This window comes from Coloeus monedula, assembly GCF_965178545.1.
Source record: "Coloeus monedula genome assembly, chromosome: 36".
NCBI classification, from domain to species: Eukaryota; Metazoa; Chordata; class Aves; order Passeriformes; family Corvidae; genus Coloeus; species Coloeus monedula.
Window position 1 is genome coordinate 1207038 of NC_138816.1, and position 25431 is coordinate 1232468.

The 25431-nt window shown below is 54.8% G+C and overlaps 1 protein-coding gene across 1 annotated transcript; it reads left to right on the forward strand.

Moving 5' to 3' along the window:
* Nucleotides 1-686: 686 nt before the first annotated feature.
* On the forward strand, nucleotides 687-23702 carry SLC39A7 (solute carrier family 39 member 7). Its single transcript, XM_082300101.1, has 14 exons — nucleotides 687-718; nucleotides 2742-2938; nucleotides 5066-5234; nucleotides 7901-7948; nucleotides 8116-8154; nucleotides 8961-9008; nucleotides 9176-9214; nucleotides 10053-10100; nucleotides 10268-10306; nucleotides 11950-11988; nucleotides 14430-14531; nucleotides 16864-16992; nucleotides 20802-20998; nucleotides 23284-23702. Exons 2-14 carry the CDS (start codon nucleotides 2774-2776, stop codon nucleotides 23533-23535), a joined length of 1314 nt encoding a protein of 437 aa, XP_082156227.1. The 5' UTR covers nucleotides 687-718; nucleotides 2742-2773; the 3' UTR covers nucleotides 23536-23702.
* The last annotated feature ends 1729 nt before the right edge of the window (nucleotides 23703-25431 follow it).

Sequence of the window (25431 nt, forward strand, 5' to 3'; positions counted from 1 at the left end):
TCCTAAATCCAGCCTGGAGCACCATCCAGGTTCAACCATCACTCCCTGCCCGCTTCTCGCGCCAAGTCTCGCGAGAGTACGCGCGAAGCCGCGCCGCCTTCTTGGCTGGGGGAATTCCGCCCGGTCCTCAGGGCGCTCTCTCAGGTTGGCGGAGGAAGGAGACTCCAAATCCATTCTGGAACCCCAAAATTCAGCCTGGAACCCCCAAATTCAGCCAAAACCTCTAAATTCAGCCCGGAGATCCCTCAGAGACCCTCCTCAGGCTCAGAGAACAACGCGCCCTCTTCCCGCGCAAAATCTCGCGAGAAGACAAAGAGAAGCCGCGCCGCCATCTCGGCTGTGGGAAGTTCCGCCCTCTTCCTCAGCCAGGAGGTACCGGAGCTCTGCCAGACCGGGCATAGAAATCGCCCAAATCCGGTCAAAACTCCTCAAAATCTATCTTGGGAACCCAAAATGCCGCCTGGAGAGCGCTCAGATGTTCACTTAGACGCAGCCAGTCCATCCCTCCCTCTATCCCGCCCCACACCTCGCCGCCATCTTGGAGCCGCCTCCTTGCCGCCCCTTTGGCCGCGTCCCCTCTCCTTCCAAATCTCGCGAGATTTCGCTTTGAAGCCGCGCCGCCATCTTTACTACGGGCGGATTTTTGCCCTTTGGCCACGCCCCAGTTCCCGCGGGATCTCGCGAGATTTCGTTGTGCCACGTTCCCGGGCTTTCGGAGGTACCGGAGCGACCCCGAGACCCCCCCCCGATTTTGGGGGAGATTTGGGGGGTCTTGAGGGGGCTTTGGGGGGTCCCGGAGGGGTTTAGGGGTTGGGAAGGGTCAGAGAAGGGGTTTGGGTGGGGTATTGGGGAGGTGGGGAAGGGGTTTGGGGGGTGCTGAGGGGAATCTTGAGGGGGCTCTGAGGAGGCGCTGAGGGGATTTTGGGGATCCTGAGGGGATTTGGGGATCCTGAAGGGATTTGGGGGATTCTGAGGGGATTTGGGGGGGGGTTGAGGCGTCTTGGGGGGACTCTGAGGGATTTTGGGTGGTCCTGAGGGAGTTGGGGAGGGCTCTGAGGGGATTTGGCTGGTTTGGGGGGGATTTGGGGTTCCTGAGGGGGTTTGGGGGGTCTTGGGAGGTTTTTGGGGGATCCTGAGGGGATTTGAGGATTCCTGAGGGGCTTTGGGGGGTCTTGGAGGGGATTTGGGATTCCTGAGGGGATTTGGGGAATCCTGAGGGGGATTTGGGGTTCCTGAGGGGATTTTGGGGGATCCTGAGGGGTTTAGGGGGGTTTCTGAGGTGCTTTGGGGATCTTGAGGAGATTTGGGGATCCTGAGCAGTTTTTGGGGGGTCCTGAGGGGGTTTTGGGATCCTGAGGGGTTTTTGTGGAATCCTGAGAGGATTTGGGGATCCTGAGGGGGTTTTGGGGATCCTGAGGGGGTTTTGTGGAGTCCTGAGAGGATTTGGGGATCCTGAGGGGGTTTTGGGATCCTGAGGGGTTTTTGTGGAATCCTGAGGGGTTTTGGAGATCCTGAGGGGGTTTTGGGGGGATTCTGAGGGTTTTAGGGGGATCCTGAGGGGATTTGGGGATCCTGAGGAGTTTTTGGGGGGTTTCTGAGGTGGTTTTGGGGATCCTGAGGGGGATTTGGGGGAGCCTGAGGGGGATTTGGGGGATTCCTGAGGGGGTTTTGGGGGTCTTGGAGGATTTTAGGGGGATCCTGAGGGGGGTTTAGGTTCCTGAGTGTTTTTTGGGGGATCCTGAGGGGTTTTTGGGGGATCCTGAGAGGTTTTGAGGTTCCTGAGGGGTTTTGGGGGTTCCTGAGGGGATTTGGGGGGGTATCTGTGGTTTTGGGGTTGCTGAGGGGATTTGGGGATCCTGAGGTGGTTTGGGGGGTATCTGTGGTGGTTTTGAGGTTCCTGAGGGGTTTTGGGGGTTCCTGAGGGGATTTGGGGGGGTATCTGTGGTGGTTTTGGGGTTGCTGAGGGGTTTTGGGGGTTCCTGAGGGGTTTTGGGGGGGTATCTGTGGTGGTTTTGGGGTTCCTGAGGGGATTTGGGGGTTCCTGAGGGGGTTTGGGGCATCCTGAGGGGGTTTGGGGGGTATCTGTGGTGGTTTTGGGGTTCCTGAGGGATTTTGGGGGTTCCTGAGGGGATTTGGGGGGTATCTGTGGTGGTTTTGGGGTTCCTGAGGGGATTTGGGGCATCCTGAGGGGGTTTGGGGAGTATCTGTGGTGGTTTTGGGGGTTCCTGAGGGGTTTTGGGGCATCCTGAGGGGGTTTGGGGAGTATCTGTGGTGGTTTTGGGGTTGCTGAGGGGTTTTGGGGGTTCCTGAGGGGTTTTGGGGGGGGTATCTGTGGTGGTTTTGGGGTTCCTGAGGGGATTTGGGGCATCCTGAGGGGGTTTGGGGAGTATCTGTGGTGGTTTTGGGGGTTCCTGAGGGGATTTGGGGCATCCTGAGGGGGTTTGGGGGGTATCTGTGGTGGTTTTGGGGTTCCTGAGGGGATTTGGGGCATCCTGAGGGGATTTGGGGGGTATCTGTGGTGGTTTTGGGGTTGCTGAGGTGGTTTTGAGGTTCCTGAGAGGATTTTTTTTGGCGGTTCTGAGGGAGTTTGGAGGGTCTTGGGTGGGGGGGGTGTTTTGGCATTCCTGAGGGGGATTTTGGGGTGCATTTAGGAAATTTACACAAATGAATTCCCAGAAAGTTGAGCAAATGTTTTAAACCCGTAAAAACCTTCACCCCAACCTTTTTCTTTTCCCTTCCAGGACCTTCCCCACCCCTCCCCCCTCCCTTCTCCATGGCCCTCCCCCTCCTCATCCTCACCCTGGTGCTCCTGGGATTGGGGGATGGGCACCAGGACCCCCCCTCAAGACACGAACACCCCTCTCACCTTTATGGAGACCCCAAAAGTTGGCAGGAAACCCCCAAAAATCGTCCGGATCCGGCCGGGGTGTGGCTGCAGGTGAGAGGCTCGCCCTAAAAAATGTTAAAAAGTCCCGAAATAGCCCCAAAAAAAACTCCAAAAGAGTGAAAAAAAGGGAAAAAAAAGTCATTAATTTTATCAGGATGGGGTTTGGTTTGTCCTGAGGCGCCCCAAAATTAGGGTGGGATGTCTTAAATTTCCTTTGGGATCCCCAGATCCCCTCTGGGATGTCCAAAATTCCTCTGGGATGTCCAAAATTCCTCTGGGATCTCCCAAACCTCCCCTGGGATCCCCCAAAGCCTCTCTGGGACCCCAAAATCCTCCGTGCGATCCCCCAAATCCCCCCTGGGACCCCTAAACTGTCTCTGGGACCCCCCAAATCCCCTCTGAGACCCCTCAAACCCCCCCGGGACTCCCCCAAATCCTCTCTGGGACCCCCCCAAATCTCCCCTGGGATTCCCCAAATCCCCTCTGGGATCCCCAAATCCTCTCTGGGACCCTCCAAATCCCCCCTGGGACCCCCCCCAAATTCCCCCAGGACCCCCAAATCCCCCCTGGGACCCCCCAAATCCCCCCTGGGACCCCCCAAATCCCCTCTGGGACCCCCAAATCCCCTCTGGGACCCCCCAAATCCTCTCTGGGATCCCCAAATCCCTCCTGGGATCCCCCCAAACTCCCCCAGGACCCCCAAATCCCCTCTGAGTCCCCCCCAAATCCCCTCTGCGATCCCCCAAAATCCCCATTTCCCCCCTGAAAATCCCCATTTTTCCCCCCCCAAACTCGCTGTTTTTTCCCCCGAACCCCTGTTTTTTTCCCCAAAATCCCCATTTTTTTCCCCAAAATCCCCATTTTTCTCCCCAAATCTCCTCCGCAGACGCTGGGGGCGGCCCTGGGGGTGTCTCTGGCCCCGCAGCTGGTGCTGCTCCTGGTGCCGGCCGATTCGGGCTCCCCCAAACCCCCCCGGGACCCCCCAAATCCTCTCTGGGACCCCCCAAATCCCTCCTGGGACCCCCAAATCCCCTCTGGGACCCCCCAAACTCCCCCAGGACCCCCAAATCTCCTCTGGGATTCCCCAAATCCCCCCTGGGACCTTCCAAATCCCTCCTGGGATCCTCCAAAACTCCCCCAGGACCCCCAAATCCCCTCTGAGTCCCCCCCAAATCCTCTCTGAGACCCCCCAAATCCCTCCTGGGATCCGCAAATCCCCCCTGGGACCCCCCAAATCCCCCCTGGGACCCCCCAAATCCCCCCTGGGACCCCCCAAATTCCCCCCAGGACCCCCCAAATTCCCCCCAGGACCCCCCGAATCCCCTCTGGGACCCCCCGAATCCCCTCTGAGTCCCCCCCAAATCCCCTCTGGGATCCCCCAAAATCCCCATTTCCCCCATGAAAATCCCCATTTTCCCTCCCCCAAACTCGCTGTTTTTTCCCCCAAACTCCTGTTTTTTTCCCCAAAATCCCCATTTTTTCCCCAAAATCCCCATTTTTCTCCCCAAATCTCCTCCGCAGACGCTGGGGGCGGCCCTGGGGGTGTCTCTGGCCCCGCAGCTGGTGCTGCTCCTGGTGCCGGCCGATTCGGGCTCCCCCAAACCCCCCCGGGACCCCCCAAATCCCCTCTGGGACCCCCCAAATCTCCTCTGGGACCCCCCAAATCCTCTCTGGGACCCCCAAATCCTCTCTGGGACCCCCAAATCTCCCCTGGGACCCCCCCAAATCCCCTCTGGGACCCCCCAAATCCCCTCTGGGACCCCCCAAACCCCCCCTGGGACCCCCCAAATCCCCTCTGAGTCCCCCCCAAATCCTCTCTGAGACCCCCCAAATCCCTCCTGGGATCCCCAAATCCCCCCCAGGACCGCCCAAATCCCCCCTGGGATCCCCAAATCCCCTCTGGGATCCCCCAAATCCCTCCTGGGATCCCCCCAAACTCCCCCAGGATCCCCAAATCCCCTCTGAGTCCCCCCCAAATCCCCCCCAGGACCCCCCAAATCCCCTCTGGGACCTCCCAAATCCCTCCTGGGATCCCCCAAAATCCCCATTTCCCCCATGAAAATCCCCATTTTCCCTCCCCCAAACTCACTGTTTTTTCCCCCGAACTCCTGTTTTTTTCCCCAAAATCCCCATTTTTTCCCCAAAATCCCCATTTTTCTCCCCAAATCTCCTCCGCAGACGCTGGGGGCGGCCCTGGGGGTGTCTCTGGCCCCGCAGCTGGTGCTGCTCCTGGTGCCGGCCGATTCGGGCTCCCCGCGGCGCCGGGGGCTGCTGCGGCTGCTGCTGAGCTTCGCTGCGGGGGGGCTGCTGGGGGACGCCTTCCTGCACCTCATCCCCCACGCCCTGGGTGGGTGCAGCTTTTGGCGCGGTTTTGGGGCTTTTTGGGGCAATTCTGGGGCCTTTTGGGGCAATTTTGGGGCTTTTTGGGGCAATTTTGGGGAGGTTCGGGGCAATTTCTGTGCAGTTTTGGGGCGGTTTTAGGGGAGGTTGGGGGGGTTTGGGGACACTTTGGGGGCACTGGGACACTTTGGGGACAGTTTGGGACAATTTGGGGGCAGTTTTGGGGTGGTTTGGGGCAATTTTGGGGCTTTTTGGGGCGGTTTTGGGGAGGTTTGGGGCAATTTCTGTGCGGTTTTGGGGTGGTTTTAGGGGACGTTGGGGGGGCTTGGGGACACTTTGGGGGCACTGGGACACTTTGGGGAAAGTTTGGGACAATTTGGGGGCAGTTTTGGGGTGGTTTGGGGCAATTTTGGGGCTTTTTGGGGCAATTCTGGGGCTTTTTGGGGCAATTTTGGGGAGGTTCGGGGCAATTTCTGTGCGGTTTTGGGGTGGTTTTAGGGGGGATTGGGGCAGTTTTGGGGCGGTTTTAGGGGCTTTGGGGGCACTGGGACACTTTGGGGACAGTTTGGGACAATTTGGGGGCAGTTTTGGGGTGGTTTGGGGGGGTTTGGGGACACTTTGGGGGGACTGGGACACCTTTGGGACAATTTTGGGGCAGTTTTGGGGTGGTTTGGGGCAATTTTGGGGCTTTTTGGGGCAATTCTGGGGCTTTTTGGGGCAGTTTTGGGCAGGTTCGGGGCAATTTCTGTGCGGTTTTGGGGCGGTTTTAGGGGGGATTGGGGCGGTTTTAGGGGAGTTTTGGGGGGTTTTGGGGGGTTTGGGGACACTTTGGGGGGACTGGGACACCTTTGGGACAATTTTGGGGCAGTTTTGGGGTGGTTTGGGGCAATTTTGGGGCTTTTTGGGGCAATTCTGGGGCTTTTTGGGGCAGTTTTGGGCAGGTTTGGGGCAATTTCTGTGCGGTTTTGGGGTGGTTTTAGGGGGGATTGGGGCGGTTTTAGGGGAGTTGGGGGGGGTTTGGGGCGGTTTTGGGGGATTTGGGGACACTTTGGGGGGACTGGGACACCTTTGGGACAATTTGGGGGCAGTTTTGGGGTGGTTTGGGGCAGTTTTGGGGCTTTTTGGGGCAGTTTTGGGCAGGTTTGGGGCAATTTCTGTGCGGTTTTGGGGTGGTTTTAGGGGGGATTGGGGCGGTTTTAGGGGAGTTTGGGGGGGTTTGGGGTGGTCTTGGGGAGTTTGGGGACACTTTGGGGGGACTGGGACACTTTGGGACAATTTTGGGGCAATTTTGGGGCTTTTTGGGGCAATTTTGGGGAGGTTCGGGGCAATTTCTGTGCGGTTTTGGGGTGGTTTTAGGGGGGATTGGGGCAGTTTTGGGGCGGTTTTAGGGGCTTTGGGGGGGTTTGGGGACACTTTGGGGGCACTGGGACACCTTGGGGACAGTTTGGGACAATTTTGGGGCAGTTTTGGGGCTTTTTGGGGCAGTTTTGGGCAGGTTTGGGGCAATTTCTGTGCGGTTTTGGGGTGGTTTTAGGGGGGATTGGGGCGGTTTTAGGGGAGTTTGGGGGGGTTTGGGGCGGTTTTGGGGGATTTGGGGACACTTTGGGGGGACTGGGACACTTTGGGACAATTTTGGGGCTTTTTGGGGCAATTTTGGGGAGGTTTGGGGCAATTTCTGTGCGGTTTTGGGGTGGTTTTAGGGGGGATTGGGGCAGTTTTGGGGCGGTTTTAGGGGCTTTGGGGGGGTTTGGGGACACTTTGGGGGCACTGGGACACCTTGGGGACAGTTTGGGACAATTTGGGGGCAGTTTTGGGGTGGTTTGGGGCAATTTTGGGACTTTTTGGGGCAATTTTGGGGCTTTTTGGGGCTTTTTGGGCAGGTTCGGGGCAATTTCTGTGCGGTTTTGGGGTGGTTTTAGGGGGGATTGGGGCGGTTTTAGGGGAGTTTGGGGGGTTTGGGGCGGTTTTGGGGGATTTGGGGACACTTTGGGGGGACTGGAACACCTTTGGGACAATTTTGGGGCTTTTTGGGGCAATTTTGGGGAGGTTCGGGGCAATTTCTGTGCGGTTTTGGGGTGGTTTTAGGGGGGATTGGGGCAGTTTTGGGGCGGTTTTAGGGGCTTTGGGGGGGTTTGGGGACACTTTGGGGGCACTGGGACACTTTGGGGACAGTTTGGGACAATTTGGGGGCAGTTTTGGGGCTTTTTGGGGCAGTTTTGGGGCAATTTTGGGGCTTTTTGGGGCAATTTGGGAAGGTTCGGGGCAATTTCTGTGCGGTTTTGGGGTGGTTTTAGGGGGGATTGGGGCAGTTTTGGGGCGGTTTTATGGGCTTTGGGGACACTTTGGGGGCACTGGGACACCTTGGGGACAGTTTGGGACAATTTGGGGGCAGTTTTGGGGTGGTTTGGGGCAATTTTGGGACTTTTTGGGGCAATTCTGGGGCTTTTTGGGGCAATTTTGGGGAGTTTTGGGGCAATTTCTGTGCGGTTTTGGGGTGGTTTTAGGGGGGATTGGGGCAGTTTTGGGGCGGTTTTGGGGTGATTTGGGGCAGTTTTGGGGTGATTTGGGGCAGTTTTGGGGTGGTTTTAGGAGGCTTTGAAGAGCTTTTGGGGCATTTTTAAGGGATTTGGGGACATTTAGGGACATCAGTGCCCCCCCCTTGTGTCCCCACAGCCCCCCACGAGCACCACGAGGGCCACGGCCACTCCCAGCACGGGCACGGTGAGAGCCCAGGGCACCCTGGGGACATTTTGGGCACGATTTGGGGAGGTTTGGGCCAATTTTGGGGCATTTTAGGGCATTTTGAGGGGATTTGGGGAGGTTTTGAGGGCTTTGGGGCCACTTTGGGGTCACTTTGGTGGCCTCAGAGCCCCCTTTTGTCCCTGCAGGTCCCCACGAGGGCCACGGCCACTCCCACCACGGGCACGGTGAGAGCCCAGGGCACCCTGGGGACATTTTGGGGAGGTTTGGGGCCAATTTGGGGTGGTTTGGGCCAATTTTGGGGTGGTTTGGGCCAATTTTGGGGTGTTTTGGGGCCAGTTTGGGGTGGTTTGGGGCGATTTCTGCACGGTTTTGGGCGGGTTTGGGGTGGTTTTAGGGGGGTTTTGGGGGGCTTGGGGACACTTTGGGGGCACTGGGACACCTCGGGAATTATTTTGGGGTGGTTTGGGGCAATTTTGGGGCTTTTTGGGGCATTTGGGGGTGGTTTGGGGCAGTTTCTGCGCAGGTTTGGGGCGGTTTTGGAGGGTTTAGGGACACTTTGGGGGCACTGGGACACCTTGGGGACACTTTGGGACAATTTTGGGGCGGTTTGGGGCAATTTCTGTGCGGTTTTGGGGCGGTTTTAGGGGGGCTTGGGGGGATTTAGGGCAGTTTGGGGCAGTTTTAGGGGAGTTTGGGGCAGTTTTAGGGGGGTTTGGGGTGGTTTTAGGGGGGTTTGGGGTGGTTTTAGGGTGGTTTTGGGGGTTTTTGGGGTGGTTTTAGGGTGGTTTTGGGGGGCTTGGGGACACTTTGGTGACTCTGGGACAACTTGGGGACACTTTTGGGGGGGCTCGGGGCATTTGGGGCGGTTTTGGGGTGATTTGGGGCGGTTTTGGGGTGATTTGGGGCAGTTTTGGGGTGATTTGGGGCAGTTTTGGGGTGGTTTTAGGAGGCTTTGAAGAGCTTTTGGGGCATTTTTAAGGGATTTGGGGACATTTAGGGACATCAGTGCCCCCCCCTTGTGTCCCCACAGCCCCCCACGAGCACCACGAGGGCCACGGCCACTCCCAGCACGGGCACGGTGAGAGCCCAGGGCACCCTGGGGACATTTTGGGCACGATTTGGGGAGGTTTGGGGCAATTTTGGGGCATTTTAGGGCATTTTGAGGGGATTTGGGGAGGTTTTGAGGGCTTTGGGGCCACTTTGGGGTCACTTTGGTGGCCTCAGTGCCCCCTTTTGTCCCTGCAGGTCCCCACGAGGGCCACGGCCACTCCCAGCACGGGCACGGTGAGAGCCCAGGGCACCCTGGGGACGATTTGGGGAGGTTTGGGGCCAATTTGGGGAGGTTTGGGGCCAATTTGGGGTGGTTTGGGCCAATTTTGGGGAAAGTTTGGGCCAATTTTGGGGTGTTTTGGGGCCAATTTGGGGTGGTTTGGGGCGATTTCTGCACGGTTTTGGGCGGGTTTGGGGTGGTTTTAGGGGGGTTTTGGGGGGCTTGGGGACACTTTGGGGGCACTGGGACACCTCGGGGATTATTTTAGGGTGTTTTGGGGCAATTTTGGGGCTTTTTGGGGCATTTGGGGGTGGTTTGGGGCAGTTTCTGCGCAGGTTTGGGGCGGTTTTGGAGGGTTTAGGGACACTTTGGGGGGACTGGGACACCTTGGGGACACTTTGGGACAATTTTGGGGCAGTTTGGGGCAATTTCTGTGCGGTTTTGGGGCGGTTTTAGGGGGGCTTGGGGGGATTTAGGGCAGTTTGGGGCAGTTTTAGGGGAGTTTGGGGCAGTTTTAGGGGGGTTTGGGGCGGTTTTAGGGGGGTTTGGGGTGGTTTTGGGGTGGTTTGGGGCGGTTTTAGGGGGTTTTGGGGTGGTTTTGGGGGTTTTTGGGGTGGTTTTAGGGTGGTTTTGGGGGGCTTGGGGACACTTTGGTGACGCTGGGACAACTTGGGGACACTTTTGGGGGGGCTCGGGGCATTTGGGGCAGTTTTGGGGTGATTTGGGGCAGTTTTGGGGTGATTTGGGGCAGTTTTGGGGTGGTTTTAGGAGGTTTTGAAGAGCTTTTGGGGCATTTTTAAGGGATTTGGGGACATTTAGGGACATCAGTGTCCCCCCCTTGTGTCCCCACAGCCCCCCACGAGCACCACGAGGGCCACGGCCACTCCCAGCACGGGCACGGTGAGAGCCCAGGGCACCCTGGGGACATTTTGGGGCCGATTTGGGGAGGTTTGGGCCAATTTTGGGGCATTTTAGGGCATTTTGAGGGGATTTGGGGAGGTTTTGAGGGCTTTGGGGCCACTTTGGGGTCACTTTGGTGGCCTCAGTGCCCCCTTTTGTCCCTGCAGGTCCCCACGAGGGCCACGGCCACTCCCACCACGGGCACGGTGAGAGCCCAGGGCACCCTGGGGACATTTTGGGGCCGATTTGGGGAGGTTTGGGGCAATTTTGGGGCATTTTGAGGGGATTTGGGGCCATTTTGGGGATGATTTTGGGAGGTTTGGGGCCAATTTTGGGGAATTTTGAGGTAATTTGGGGCATTTGGAGGGAATTTGGGGACACCTGGAAGCGTCTGGGGACACTTTGGGGCCATCAGTGACCCCTTGGGGACAATTTGGGGCCGATTTGGGGAGGTTTGGGGTTGGTTTAAGGACATTTTAGGACATTTTGAGGGGTTTGGGGGATGTTTTGAGGAGATTTTGGGACATTTTAAAGAGTTTTGGGGCCACCTGGAGATGGCTGGGGACACTTAGGGACATCAGGGCCACTTTGGGGCCGATTTGGGGAGGTTTGGGGTCGATTTAAGGACATTTGGGGACATTTTGCGGGCATTTTGGGGCATTTTGAGGGGATTTGGGGACAATTTGGGGAGGTTTGGGGCCAATTTTGGGGCATTTTGAGGGGATTTTGGGACATTTTGAGGGGTTTGGGGACACCTTGGGGCCATCAGTGACCCCTTGGGGACAATTTGGGGCCGATTTGGGGAGGTTTGGGGTTGATTTAAGGACATTTTGGGACATTTGGGGACATTCTGTGGGGATTTTGGGGCATTTTGAGGGGATTTGGGGACATTTTGGGAGGTTTGGGGCCAATTTGGGGAGGTTTGGGGCCAATTTGGGGGCATTTTGAGGGGATTTGGGGCATTTTGGGGAGGTTTGGGGACACCTGGAGGGGTCTGGGGACACCTTGGGGTGGTTGGGGACACTTTGGGGAGGATTGGGGCCAATTTTGGGACATTTTGAGGGGATTTGGGGCATTTTGGGGAGGTTTGGGGACACCTGGAGGGGTCTGGGGACACCTTGGGGCCATCAGTGACCCCTTGGGGACAATTTGGGGACAATTTTGGGAGGTTTGGGGTTGATTTTGGGGCGTTTTAAGGGATTTGGGGGTGTTTTGAGGGGCTTTGGGGACAATTTGGGGACGTTTGGGGCCAATTTTGGGGCATTTTAAGGGGGTTTGGGGACATTTTGAGGGGGTTTGGGGACACCTGGAGGGGGCTGGGGACACCTTGGGGTGGTTGGGGACACTTTGGGGACGATTTGGGGAGGTTTGGGGCCAATTTTGGGGCATTTTGAGGGGATTTGGGGACATTTTGAGGAGTTTGGGGACACCTTGGGGCCATCAGTGACCCCTTGGGGACAATTTGGGGCCGATTTGGGGAGGTTTGGGGTTGATTTAAGGACATTTTGGGACATTTGGGGACATTCTGTGGGGATTTTGGGGCATTTTGAGGGGATTTGGGGACATTTTGGGAGGTTTGGGGCCAATTTGGGGAGGTTTGGGGCCAATTTGGGGGCATTTTGAGGGGATTTGGGGCATTTTGGGGAGGTTTGGGGACACCTGGAGGGGTCTGGGGACACCTTGGGGCCATCAGTGAGCCCTTGGGGACAATTTGGGGCCGATTTGGGGAGGTTTGGGCCAATTTTGGGACATTTTGGGACATTTTGGGGAGATTTGGGGAGGTTTTGAGGGCTTTGGGGCCACTTTGGGGTCACTTTGGTGGCCTCAGTGCCCCCTTTTGTCCCTGCAGGTCCCCACGAGGGCCACGGCCACTCCCAGCACGGGCACGGTGAGAGCCCAGGGCACCCTGGGGACATTTTGGGGAGGTTTGGGCCGATTTTAGGGCATTTTGGGGCATTTTGGACCATTTTGAGCCCTTTTGGGGTATTTTGGACCATTTTGGGTCATTTGGGGACCATTTTGGGCCATTTTGGACCAATCTGGGTCATTTTGGGACCCTTTTGGGGCCGTTTGGTGCCATTTGGGACCATTTTGGGTCATTTGGGACCCTTTTGGGGCCATTTTGGACCATTTGAGGCCATTTTGGGTCATTTTGGGGCCGTTTTGGGGCCGTTTTGTGCGATTTTGGACCATCTTGGGACCATTTTGGGACCATTTTGGGACAATTTGGGGCCATTTTGGGGCCATTTTGGGTCATTTTGGACCATTTTGGTGCCATTTTGGTGCCATTAGGGACCATTTTGGGTGATTTTGGGGCTGTTGTGGGACCATTTTGGACCCTTTTGGTGCCGTTTTGGGTGATTTTGGGGCCGTTTTGGGACCGTTTTGGGTCATTTGGTGCCGTTTTGGATCATTTTGGGGCCATTTTGGGTGATTTTGGGGCCATTTTGGGACCATTTTGGACCCTTTTGGGGCCGTTTGGTGCCATTTTGGGACCATTTGGGGCCATTTTGGGTGATTTTGGGACCATTTTGGGTGCATTTGGTGCCATTTGGGACCATTTGGGGTCATTTTGGACCCTTTTGGGGCCGTTTTGGGTCATTTGGGGCCATTTTGGGTGATTTTGGGGCCATTTTAGGACCCTTTTGGTGCCGCTTTGGGACCATTTTGGACCCTTTTGGGGCCGTTTTGGGTCATTTGGGACCATTTTGGGTGATTTTGGGGCCGTTTTGGGTCATTTGGAGCCATTTTGGGGCCATTTTGGGTCATTTGGTGCCTTTTTGGGTGATTTTGGGGCCCTTTTGGGTGATTTTGGGGCCGTTTTGGGGCCATTTTGGGGTGATTTTGGGTCATTTTGGACCCTTTTGGTGCCATTTTGGGGCCGTTTTGGACCCTTTTGGTGCTGTTTTGGGTCATTTTGGGGCCGTTTTGGACCCTTCTGGTGCCGTTTTGGGTCATTTTGGGTCATTTTGGACCCTTTGGGGGCCGTTTTGGACCCTTTTGGTGCCATTTTGGGTGATTTTGGGGCCGTTTTGGACCCTTTTGGGGCCGTTTTGGGTGATTTTGGGGCCGTTTTGGGGCCATTTGGGGTGATTTTGGGTCATTTTGGACCCTTTTGGGGCCGTTTTGGGTGATTTTGGGACCATTTTGGGTGATTTTGGGGCCGTTTTGGGTGATTTTGGGACCATTTTGGGTGCATTTGGTGCCGTTTTGGGTGATTTTGGGGCCGTTTTGGGTCATTCTGGTGCCATTTGGTGTCATTTGGACCCTTTTGGGGCCGTTTTGGGTGATTTTGGGTCATTTTGGACCCTTTTGGGGCCGTTTTGGGTGATTTTGGGACCATTTTGGGTGCATTTGGTGCCGTTTTGGGTGATTTTGGGGCCGTTTTGGGTCATTTGGTGCCTTTTTGGGTGATTTTGGGGCTGTTTTGGGTGATTTTGGGGCCATTTGGGGTGATTTTGGGTCATTTTGGACCCTTTTGGGGCCGTTTTGGACCCTTTTGGGGCCGTTTTGGGTGATTTTGGGACCATTTTGGGTGCATTTGGGGCCGTTTTGGGTGATTTTGGGGCCGTTTTGGGTGATTTTGGGACTATTTTGGGTGCATTTGGTGCCGTTTTGGGTGATTTTGGGGCCGTTTTGGGTCATTCTGGTGCCATTTGGTGTCATTTGGACCCTTTTGGGGCCGTTTTGGGTGATTTTGGGTCATTTTGGACCCTTTTGGGGCCGTTTTGGGTGATTTTGGGACCATTTTGGGTGCATTTGGGGCCGTTTTGGGTGATTTTGGGGCCGTTTTGGGTGATTTTGGGACCATTTTGGGTGCATTTGGTGCCGTTTTGGGTGATTTTGGGGCCGTTTTGGGTCATTCTGGTGCCATTTGGTGTCATTTGGACCCTTTTGGGGCCGTTTTGGGTGATTTTGGGTCATTTTGGACCCTTTGGGGGCCGTTTTGGGTGATTTTGGGACCATTTTGGGTGCATTTGGTGCCGTTTTGGGTGGTTTTGGGTCATTTGGTGCCTTTTTGGGTGATTTTGGGGCTGTTTTGGGTGATTTTGGGGCCATTTGGGGTGATTTGGGGTCATTTTGGACCCTTTTGGGGCCGTTTTGGACCCTTTTGGGGCCGTTTTGGGTGATTTTGGGACCATTTTGGGTGCATTTGGGGCCGTTTTGGGTCATTCTGGTGCCATTTGGGGCCGTTTTGGACCCTTTTGGGGCCGTTTTGGGTGATTTTGGGGCCGTTTTGGGTCATTCTGGTGCCATTTGGGGCCGTTTTGGACCCTTTTGGGGCCGTTTTGGGTGATTTTGGGGCCGTTTTGGGGCCGTTCCCCCCAGGCCAGGCGCTCTCCGTGGGGCTCTGGGTCCTGGCCGGGATCGTGACGTTCCTGGGGGTGGAGCTGGGGGTGCGGCACTGCGGCGGCCACGGGCACGGGCACGGTGAGTTTGGGGCAAAAAAGGGCGATTTTGGGAAAAAACGGGCATTTCGGGGGAAAAAAGGGGGTTTTGGGGGGGTAGAAATGGGATATTGGGGGGAAAATGGGGATTTTGGGGGGGGAAATGGGGGATTTTTGGAAAAAAGGGGAATTTTGGGGAAAAAACGGGGATTTTTGGGGGGGAAAGGGGGATTTTTGAGGGGGAAATGGGATTTTTTGGGGAAAAAGGGGGTTTTTGGGGGGAAAATGGGGATTTGGGGGGGGAAATGGGGATTTTTTGGGGGGGAATGGGGATTTTGGGGGAAAAAGGGGGATTTTTGGGGGAAAAACGGGAAATTTTGGGGGGAAATGGGGATTTTGGGGGGGAAATGGGGATTTTTTGGGGGGGAATGGGGATTTTGGGGGAAAAGGGGGGATTTTTGGGGGAAAAATGGGAAATTTTGGGGGGAAATGGGATTTTTGGGGGGGGAAATGGGATTTTTTGGGGAAAAAGGGGGTTTTGGGGGGAAAAATGGGGATTTTGGGGGGGTAGAAATGGGATATTGGGGGGAAAAGGGGGTTTTGGGGGGGGAAATGGGGGATTTTTTTGGGGGGAATGGGGATTTTGGGGGAAAAGGGGGATTTTTGGGGGAAAAATGGGAATTTTTGGGGGGAAATGGGGATTTTGGGGGGGAAATGGGGATTTTTTTGGGGGGAATGGGGATTTTGGGGGAAAAAGGGGGATTTTGGGGGGAAAAATGGGAAATTTTGGGGGGAAATGGGATTTTTTGGGGAAAAAGGGGGTTTTGGGGGGGGGAAATGGGGATTTTGGGGAAAAAACGGGAATTTTGGGGAGAAAAGTGGGATTTTTGGGGGGAAAACCGGGAGATTTTGGGGGGGAAAATGGGAATTTTGGGGGGGAAATGGGATTTTTTGGGGGGGGAATGGGGATTTGGGGGGTAAAAATGGGATATTGGGGGGAAAAGGGGGATTTTGGGGGGGGAAATGGGGGATTTTTGGAAAAAATGGGAATTTTGGGGAGAAAACGGGGATTTTTGGGGGGAAAAGGGGGATTTTTGGGGGGAAAAGGGGGATTTGTGGAAAAAATGGGAATTTGGGGGGGAAAAGGGGGATTTGGGGGCAGAAAAATGGGATTTTGGGGGGGAAATGGGATTTTTGGGGGCAAAAAAGGGGGTTTGGAGGGGAAAATGGGATTTTGGGGGGAAAAAAATTGGAATTTTGGAGGAAAGAAGAGGGATTTGGGAAAAAATGGGAATTTTGGGGGGGAAAAGGGGGATTTTGGGGAGAAAAAATGGGATTTTTTGGGGGAAGTAGGGGTTTGGGGGGAAAAAAGGGGATTTGGGAGCAGAAATGGGATTATTTGGGGTGGATTTTGGGGTTTTTGGGGTCCTTGGAGTGGATTTTGGGTGGATTTTGGGGATTTTTGGTGTCCTGGGGTGGATTTTGGGGTTTTTGGTGTTCCCAGTGTGGATTTTGGGTGGATTTGGGGTGGATTTGGGATGGATTTGGGGTGGATTTGGGGGGTTTTCGGTGTCCTGATGTGGATTTTGAGTGGATTTGGGGTGGATTTGGGGTTTTTTAGTGTCCCGATGTGGATTTTGGGTGGATTTGGGTGGATTTTGGGTGGATTTGGGTGGATTTTGGGGGTTTCTCGGTGTCCCGATGTGGATTTGGGGTGGATTTGGGGGTTTTGTGTTGTCCTGATGTGGATTTGGGGTGGATTTGGGGTGGATTTGGGGGTTTCTTGTCCCAATGTGGATTTGGGGTGGATTTGGGGTGGATTTGGGGGTTTCTCCATGTCCTGATGTGGATTTGGGGTGGATTTGGGGTGGATTTAGGGGTTTCTTGTCCCAATGTGGATTTGGGGTGGATTTGGGGGTTTTTGGTGTTCCCAGTGTGGAATTTGGGTGGATTTGGGGTGGATTTGGGGTGGATTTGGGGTTTCTCAATGTCCCAATGTGGATTTTGGGTGGATTTGGGGTGGATTTGGGGGTTTTGTGTTGTCCCGATGTGGATTTGGGGTGGATTTGGGGTGGATTTGGGGGTTTCTCCATGTCCTGATGTGGATTTGGGGTGGATTTGGGGCAGATTTTGGGATGGATTTGGGGCAGATTTTGGGATGGATTTGGGGTGGATTTGGGATGGATTTGGGGTGGATTTGGGGGTTTCTCGCTGTCCCGATGTGGATTTTGGGTGGATTTGGGGTGGATTTGGGGGTTTTGTGTTGTCCCGATGTGGATTTTGGATGGATTTGGGATGGATTTGGGGGTTTCTCGCTGTCCCGATGTGGATTTTGGATGGATTTGGGATGGATTTTGGGGTTTTTGGGGCGCCAGGCCCCAAGGCCAAGCACAGCTCCAGCGAGGACGAGGCCGACGGCGACGCCCGGGGCACCAAGGGCACCAAGGGCACCAAGGGCACCAAGGGCACCAAGGGCCAGCGCAGGAGGAGCCCCGAGAGGGCCGGTGAGCGCCGGGCTCGGGATTTGGGGGCATTTGGGGGAGATTTGGGGGCATTTGGGGGAGATTTGGGGGCATTTGGGGGAGATTTGGGAACATTTGGGGGAGATTTGGGGGTGTTCTGGGGAGATCTGGGGCATTTGGGGGAGATTTGGGGGAGATTTGGGAACATTTGGGGAGATTTGGGAACATTTTGGGGAGATTTTGGGGAGATTTGGGGCATTTGGGGGAGATTTGGGAACATTTTGGGGGCATTTGGGGGAGATTTGGGAACATTTTGGGGAGATTTGGGGCATTTGGGGGAGATTTGGGAACATTTGGGGGAGATTTGGGGCATTTTGGGGAGATTTTGGGGAGATTTGGGGCATTTGGGGGAGATTTGGGAACATTTTGGGGGCATTTGGGGGAGATTTGGGAACATTTTGGGGAGATTTGGGGCATTTGGGGGAGATTTGGGAACGTTTTGGGGACATTTTGGGGAGATTTGGGGGAGATTTGGGGGTGTTCTGGGGAGATTTGGGAACATTTTGGGGAGATTTGGGAACATTTGGGGGAGATTTTGGGGAGATTTGGGGCATTTGGGGGAGATTTGGGAACATTTTGGGGGCATTTGGGGGAGATTTGGGAACATTTTGGGGAGATTTGGGGCATTTGGGGGAGATTTGGGAACGTTTTGGGGACATTTTGGGGAGATTTGGGGGAGATTTGGGGGTGTTCTGGGGAGATTTGGGAACATTTTGGGGAGATTTGGGAACATTTGGGGGAGATTTTGGGGAGATTTGGGGCATTTGGGGGAGATTTGGGAACATTTTGGGGGCATTTGGGGGAGATTTGGGAACATTTTGGGGAGATTTGGGGCATTTGGGGGAGATTTGGGAACGTTTTGGGGACATTTTGGGGAGATTTGGGGGAGATTTGGGGGTGTTCTGGGGAGATTTGGGAACATTTTGGGGAGATTTGGGAACATTTGGGGGAGATTTTGGGGAGATTTGGGGCATTTGGGGGAGATTTGGGAACATTTTGGGGGCATTTGGGGCATTTGGGGGAGATTTGGGGGTGTTCTGGGGAGATCTGGGGCATTTGGGGGAGATTTGGGGGAGATTTGGGAACATTTGGGGAGATTTGGGAACATTTGGGGGAGATTTTGGGGAGATTTGGGGCATTTGGGGGAGATTTGGGAACATTTTGGGGGCATTTGGGGGAGATTTGGGAACATTTTGGGGAGATTTGGGGCATTTGGGGGAGATTTGGGAACGTTTTGGGGACATTTTGGGGAGATTTGGGGGAGATTTGGGGGTGTTCTGGGGAGATTTGGGAACATTTTGGGGAGATTTGGGAACATTTGGGGGAGATTTTGGAGAGATTTGGGGCATTTGGGGGAGATTTGGGAACATTTTGGGGAGATTTGGGAACGTTTTGGGGAGATTTGGGGCATTTGGGGGAGATTTGAGGCATTTGGGGGAGATTTGGGGGTGTTCTGGGGAGATTTGGGGCATTTGGGGAGATTTGGAAACATTTGGGGGAGATTTTGGGGAGATTTGGGGCATTTGGGGGAGATTTGGGAACATTTGGGGGAGATTTGGGAACGTTTTGGGGAGATTTGGGAACATTTGGGGGAGATTTGGGAACATTTGGGGGAGATTTGGGGCATTTGGGGGAGATTTGGGGACATTTTGGGGAGATTTGGGGCATTTGGGGGAGATTTGGGGGTGTTCTGGGGAGATCTGGGGACATTTTGGGGAGATTTGGGGCATTTTGGGGGCATTTGGGGAGATTAGGGAACATTTTGGGGAGATTTGGGGCATTTGGGGGAGATTTGGGAACATTTTGGGGAGATTTGGGAACATTTGGGGGAGATTTGGGAACATTTTGAGGACATTTTGGGGAGATTTGGGGCATTTGGGGGAGATTTGGGGGTGTTCTGGGGAGATCTGGGGACATTTTGGGGAGATTTGGGAACATTTGGGGGAGATTTTGGGGAGATTTGGGGCATTTGGGGGAGATTTGGGGCATTTGGGGGAGATTTGGGGACATTTTGAGGACATTTTAGGGAGATTTGGGGCATTTGGGGGAGATTTGGGAACATTTTGGGGAGATTTGGGAACATTTTGGGGAGATTTTGGGCATTTGGGGGAGATTTGGGGGTGTTCTGGGGAGATCTGGGGACATTTTGGGGGCATTTTGTGAGATTTGGGAACATTTTGGGGGCATTTGGGGGAGATTTGGGAACATTTTGGGGAGATTTGGGGCATTTGGGGGAGATTTGGGGGTGTTCTGGGGACATTTTGGGGGCATTTTGGGGAGATTTGGGACATTTTCGGGGCATTTGGGGGAGATTTGGGGACATTTTGAGGACATTTTGGGGAGATTTGGGACATTTTCGGGGCATTTGGGGGACATTTGGGACATTTTGGGGGCATTTTGGGGAGATTTGGGGACATTTTGAGGACATTTTGGGGGCATTTGGGACATTTTGGGGGCATTTGGGGAGATTTGGGACATTTTGGGGGCATTTTGGGGATGTTTGGGGATGTTTTGGGGAGATTTGGGGGAAATTTGGGGATGTTTGGGGACATTTGGGGTCATTTTGGGGAGATTTGGGACATTTTGGGGGTGTTTTGGGGAGATTTGGGGTCATTTTGGGGAGATTTGGGGTCATTTTGGGGAGATTTGGGACATTTTGGGGATATTTGGGGGTGTTCTGGGGAGATCTGGGGACATTTTGGGGAGATTTGGGGTCATTTTGGGGAGTTTGGGGATATTTTGGGGACTTTGGGGGCGTTTGGGGATGTTTTGGGGGCCTTTTGGGATATTTTGGGGATGTTTGCAGCAATTTCAGAGTGACTTTGGGGTGGTTTTGGGATGTTTTTGGGGTGGTTTTGGGGTGACTTTGGGGCCAATTTTGGGGTGTTTTTCAGGTGATTTTGGGATGGTTTTGAGGTGATTTTGGGATGAGTTTGGGGCTGATTTTGGGATGCTTTTTGGGCCGATTTTGGGCATGTTTAGGCTGACCTTGGGGCCGATGTTGAGGCTGATTTTGGGGCCGTTTTTGAGACGACTTCGGGGTGATTTTGGGATGATTTTGGGGCCGGTTTTGGAGTGATTTTGGGGCCAGTTTTGAGGTGACTTTGGGGTGATTTTGGGGCAATTTTGGCCTGACTTTGGGACCAATTTTGGGGTGGTTTTGAGGTGATTTTGGGGCCCATTTTGGGATTGTTTGGAGCTGATTTTGGGGTGATTTTGGGATGGTTTTGAGGTGATTTTGGGATGATTTTGGGGCTGATTTTGGGATGCTTTTTGCGCCGATTTTGGGCATGTTTAGGCTGACCTTGGGGCCGATGTTGAGGCTGATTTTGGGGCCGTTTTTGAGACGACTTTGGGGTGATTTTGGGATGATTTTGGGGCCGGTTTTGGAGTGATTTTGGGGCCATTTTTGAGGTGACTTTGGGGTGATTTTGGGGCAATTTTGGCCTGACTTTGGGACCAATTTTGGGGTGGTTTTGAGGTGATTTTGGGGCCCATTTTGGGATTGTTTGGAGCTGATTTTGGGGTGATTTTGGGATGGTTTTGAGGTGATTTTGGGATGATTTTGGGGCTGATTTTGGGATGCTTTTTGCGCCGATTTTGGGCATGTTTAGGCTGACCTTGGGGCCGATGTTGAGGCTGATTTTGGGGCCGTTTTTGAGACGACTTCGGGATAACTCCGGGCTTATTCTGAACCCGATTTTAACAAGGATTTTGCGATGATTTTGGGGATCATTCCGATGTGCCCCGAGGATAACTTTGAGCTGATTCTGGGCTATTTTGACCTGCAGCCATGGCCGTGTCGGGCTACCTGAACCTGGCGGCCGACGCCGCTCACAACTTCACGGACGGGCTGGCGCTGGGGGCGGCGTTTTGGGGGGGGCCCGTCCGGGGCTCGCTGACGGCGCTGTCGGTGCTGCTGCACGAGCTGCCCCACGAGCTGGGGGACATGGCCCTGCTGCTGCGCGCCGGCTGCTCCAAGGGACAGGTGAGAGAAGCCCCGAAACGGCCCCGAAACGTCACCCCGAGGCCGCGGAATCGCCTCGAACCCCTTGGAAAGGGCGAAAATCCCACGAGAAACGGCCCCGAACCGTCCTGAAACGGCTCAAAAGTGCCCTGAAACGGCCCAAAACTGCCCTAAAATGGCCCAAACCCGCCCTAAAATGGTCCAAACCCCCCCTGAAACGGCCCAAAACTGCCCTGAAATGGCCCAAAACCCCCCTAAAATGGCCCAAACCCGCCCTAAAATGGTCCAAAACTGCCCTGAAATGGCCCAAACCCGCCCTAAAATGGTCCAAAACTGCCCTGAAATGGCCCAAACCCGCCCTAAACTGGCCCAAAACTGCCCTAAAATGGCCCAAAACTGCCCTGAAATGGTCCAAAACTGCCCTAAACTGGCCCAAACCCGCCCTAAAATGGTCCAAACCCGCCCTAAAATGGCCCAAACCCGCCCTAAAATGGCCCAAAACTGCCCTGAAGTGGCTCAAACCCGCCCTAAAATGGCCCAAAACTGCCCTAAAATGGCCCAAACCCGCCCTAAAATGGCCCAAACCCGCCCTAAAATGGTCCAAAACTGCCCTGAAATGGCTCAAAACTGCCCTAAAATGGCCCAAAACTGCCCTTAATGGTCCAAACCCCCCCTAAAATGGTCCAAACCCGCCCTAAAATGGTCCAAAACTGCCCTGAAATGGCCCAAAACTGCCCTAAAATGGTCCAAACCCGCCCTAAAATGGTCCAAACCCGCCCTAAACCGGTCCAAAACTGCCCTAAAATGGCCCAAACCCGCCCTAAACTGGCCCAAAACTGCCCTAAAATGGCCCAAAACTGCCCTGATATGGTCCAAACCCCCCCTAAAATGGTCCAAACCCCCCCTAAAATGGTCCAAACCCCCCCTAAAATGGCCCAAAACCGCCCTGAAATGGCCCAAACCCGCCCTAAAATGGCCCAAACCCGCCCTAAAATGGCCCAAAACTGCCCTAAACTGGCCCAAAACTGCCCTAAAATGGCCAAACCCGCCCTAAAATGGCCCAAAACTGCCCTAAAATGGTCCAAACACCCCCTAAAATGGCCCAAAACTGCCCTGAAATGGCCCAAAACTGCCCTGAAATGGCTCAAAACTGCCCTAAAATGGTCCAAACCCGCCCTAAAATGGTCCAAAACTGCCCTAAAATGGCCCAAACCCTCCCTAAACTGGCCCAAAACTGCCCTAAAAGGGTCCAAAACTGCCCTAAAATGGCCAAACCCGCCCTAAACTGGCCCAAAACTGCCCTAAAATGGTCCAAAACTGCCCTGAAATGGCTCAAAACTGCCCTAAAATGGCCCAAAACTGCCCTTAATGGTCCAAACCCCCCCTAAAATGGTCCAAACCCGCCCTAAAATGGTCCAAAACTGCCCTGAAATGGCCCAAAACTGCCCTAAAATGGTCCAAAACTGCCCTAAAATGGCCCAAACCCGCCCTAAACTGGCCCAAAACTGCCCTGAAATGGCCCAAACCCGCCCTAAAATGGCCCAAAACTGCCCTAAAATGGCCCGAATCCACCCCAAAATTCGGCGAGATTCCCCCCAAAGTGTCCCCAACATCCCCAACCCCCATCAAACCCCCTTAAAATTGGCCTCAAATCACCTGAAAACGCCCCGAATCGCTGCCAAAATGCTCCAGACCCCCCAAAAGTGGCCAAAACCAGGGGAAAAAAGGAAAAAACGGGGAAAAAAGGAAAAAACAGGGAAAAACAGGAAAAAAAGGGGGTGCTGGAGGACTAACCATAGAGTTGCGCATTGGGCGGGCCAGAGCGCCCCCGTGGGCGGGCGGTGCGGCCGCCGCCTCGGTGGTCACTTCCGGTGCCGCCATGTTGGCGAGATTCCCCCCAAGGTGTCCCCAACATCCCCAACCCCCATCAAACTCCTTCAAGTGACCCCAAACCCCCTTAAAATTGGCCCCAAATCACCTGAAAACGCCCCGAATCGCTGTCAAAATGCTCCAGACACCCCAAAAGTGGTGAAAACCGGGGGGAAAAAAGGAAAAAAAGGGAAAAACAGGATAAAAAGGAGGTGCTGGAGGATTAACCATAGAGTTGCGCATTGGGCGGGCCAGAGCGCCCCCGTGGGCGGGCGGTGCGGCCGCCGCCTCGGTGGTCACTTCCGGTGCCGCCATGTTGGGAGGCAAAGCAAGTCCCTCCCAGTCGCTCCCAGTTCCTCCCAGTCCCTCCCAGTTGCCCTTTTACCCCCCATTTCTCCACTCCCAGCGCCTCCCAGTAAGCCCAGTATCCATTGCAGGCCATGCTGCTGCAGCTGGTGACCGCGCTGGCCGCTCTGGCCGGTGCCGCTTGCTCGTTGCTGGCTGAGGGCTCCGGGGCCGGCGCCGTGGCCGGGATCCTTCCCTTCACCGCCGGCGGCTTCATCTACCTGGGCACCGTGTCCGTGATCCCCGAAATCCTCCGCAATTCCGGGCCCGCCCAGGCCCTGCTCCAGCTCCTGGCGCTCCTGGCTGGCGTGGCCATGATGCTGCTGATCGCCCACTATGAGTAAGGGCATTCCCAAAATTCCCCCCAAATCCCAGCAAAACTTCCCCGTTTTGGACCTCCCCCGTTTAACCCCGAAATTCCTGTGGGAGTGGGAGATGCTCATTCCCAGATTTATCCTTCCCCCCCCCCCCCCCCGTCGCATTTTGGGACCAAAGCGCGCTCCGGAATTGAAATTTGGGGGGTCTAGAGGGGGTTTGGGGGGAAATGGGGGAATTTTGGGAAGTTGGTGGGGGTGGGGGGTTTTTTTTATTATTAATGATGGGTGTAGCGAATCATGTTGGAATAAAACGTGAGGATGATGACGAGATGAGCGCGTGGAGTTCGCTGGGGGACGAAGAATTTGGGATGGAGGGTGGGATTCGGAGGAGGAAAAAAACGGGGAAAAATCCAAAGGAAAAAGAGATGCTGGAGGACCGACCATAGAGTTGGGGGGATAGAGCGCCCCCCTGCCGGCGGCGGATGGTGCGGCCGCGCTCTCTATGGTCACTTCCGGTGCCGCCATGATGGGAAGGTCACCGGGGCGGCTGGCGGGGGGGGCGGAGGTGACGCGAGGGGACAACGAGGGGGGGACACCCCCGGGGAGGGCGTGGGGATGGCGGGGACACGGCCCGGGTGGCGCTCGGTGGGGAGGGGAGACGCGGATCCCGCCGGTGGCACCGGGGGAGGTCACGGAGGGGGGCGGGCGCCATCTTGGGGAGGTCACGGACCCCAGAGGTGGCACCGGGGGAGGTCACGGGGGCGCCATCTTGGGAAGGTCACGTGCTGCTCGGGCGCCATCTTGGGGAGGTCACGGGATGTACGGCCCCAACGGGTGGCGCTTGGGGACATTTGGGGCCATTTTGGGGACATTTTTGGCGCCATTTTGGGGCCATTTTGAGTCATTTGTGGCCATTTTGGCCATTTTCGGGTCATTTGGGACCATTTTGGCCATTTTCGGGTCATTTGGGGTCATTTGGGACCATTTAGGGGCCATTTTAGGACCATTTGGCACCATTTTGGGGCCGTTTGGTGCCATTTTGGGGCCATTTTGGGAACATTTGGTGCCATTTTGGGACCATTTTGGGGCCATTTTGGGACCTTTTTGGGGCCATTTTGGGCCATTTTAGGACCATTTGGGGCCATTTTGAGACCATTTTGGAGCCATTTTAGGACCTTTTGGAGCCATTTGGGACCATTTTAGGACCATTTGGGGCCATTTGGTGCCATTTTGGGGCCATTTTGGGAACATTTGGTGCCATTTTGGGACCATTTGGGGACCATTTTGGGGCCATTTTGGGACCTTTTTGGGGCCATTTTGGGACCATTTGGGCCATTTTAGCACCACTTTGGGGCCATTTTGGTGCCATTTGGGGCCATTTTGGTGTCATTTTGGAGCCATTTTGGGGCCATTTTGAGCCTTTTGGGCCATTTTGGGGCCATTTGGGGCCATTTTAGGACCATTTGGCGCCGTTTTGGGGCCGTTTGGTGCCATTTTGGGGCCATTTTGGGAACATTTGGTGCCATTTTGGGACCATTTGGGGACCATTTTGGAGCCATTTGGGGCCATTTTGGGACCATTTGGGGCCATTTTGGGCCATTTTAGGACCTTTTGGAGCCATTTGGGGCCATTTTAGGACCATTTGGGGCCATTTTGGGACCATTTTGGAGCCATTTTGGGGCCATTTTGGGGCCATTTTGGAGCCATTTTGGGGCCATTTTGGGACCATTTGGGCCATTTTAGCACCACTTTGGTGCCATTTGGGGCCATTTTGGGGCCATTTTGGTGCCATTTTGGGGCCATTTTGGTGCCATTTTGGGGCCATTTTGGGGTCACTTTGGTGCCATTTTGGGGCCGTTTGGTTCGATTTTGGTGCCATTTTGAACCATTTTTGGGGCCATTTGGGGCCATTTTAGCACCACT

Bases quoted from the DNA above. Each gene is read 5' to 3' on its own strand.
- SLC39A7 (XM_082300101.1), top strand. From the start codon at position 2,774: ATGGCCCTCCCCCTCCTCATCCTCACCCTGGTGCTCCTGGGATTGGGG. The intron at 8,155-8,960 runs GTGAGAGCCCAG...GTGTCCCCACAG, and splicing joins CCACTCCCACCACGGGCACG to CCCCCCACGAGCACCACGAG. The intron at 10,307-11,949 runs GTGAGAGCCCAG...TTGTCCCTGCAG, and splicing joins CCACTCCCACCACGGGCACG to GTCCCCACGAGGGCCACGGC.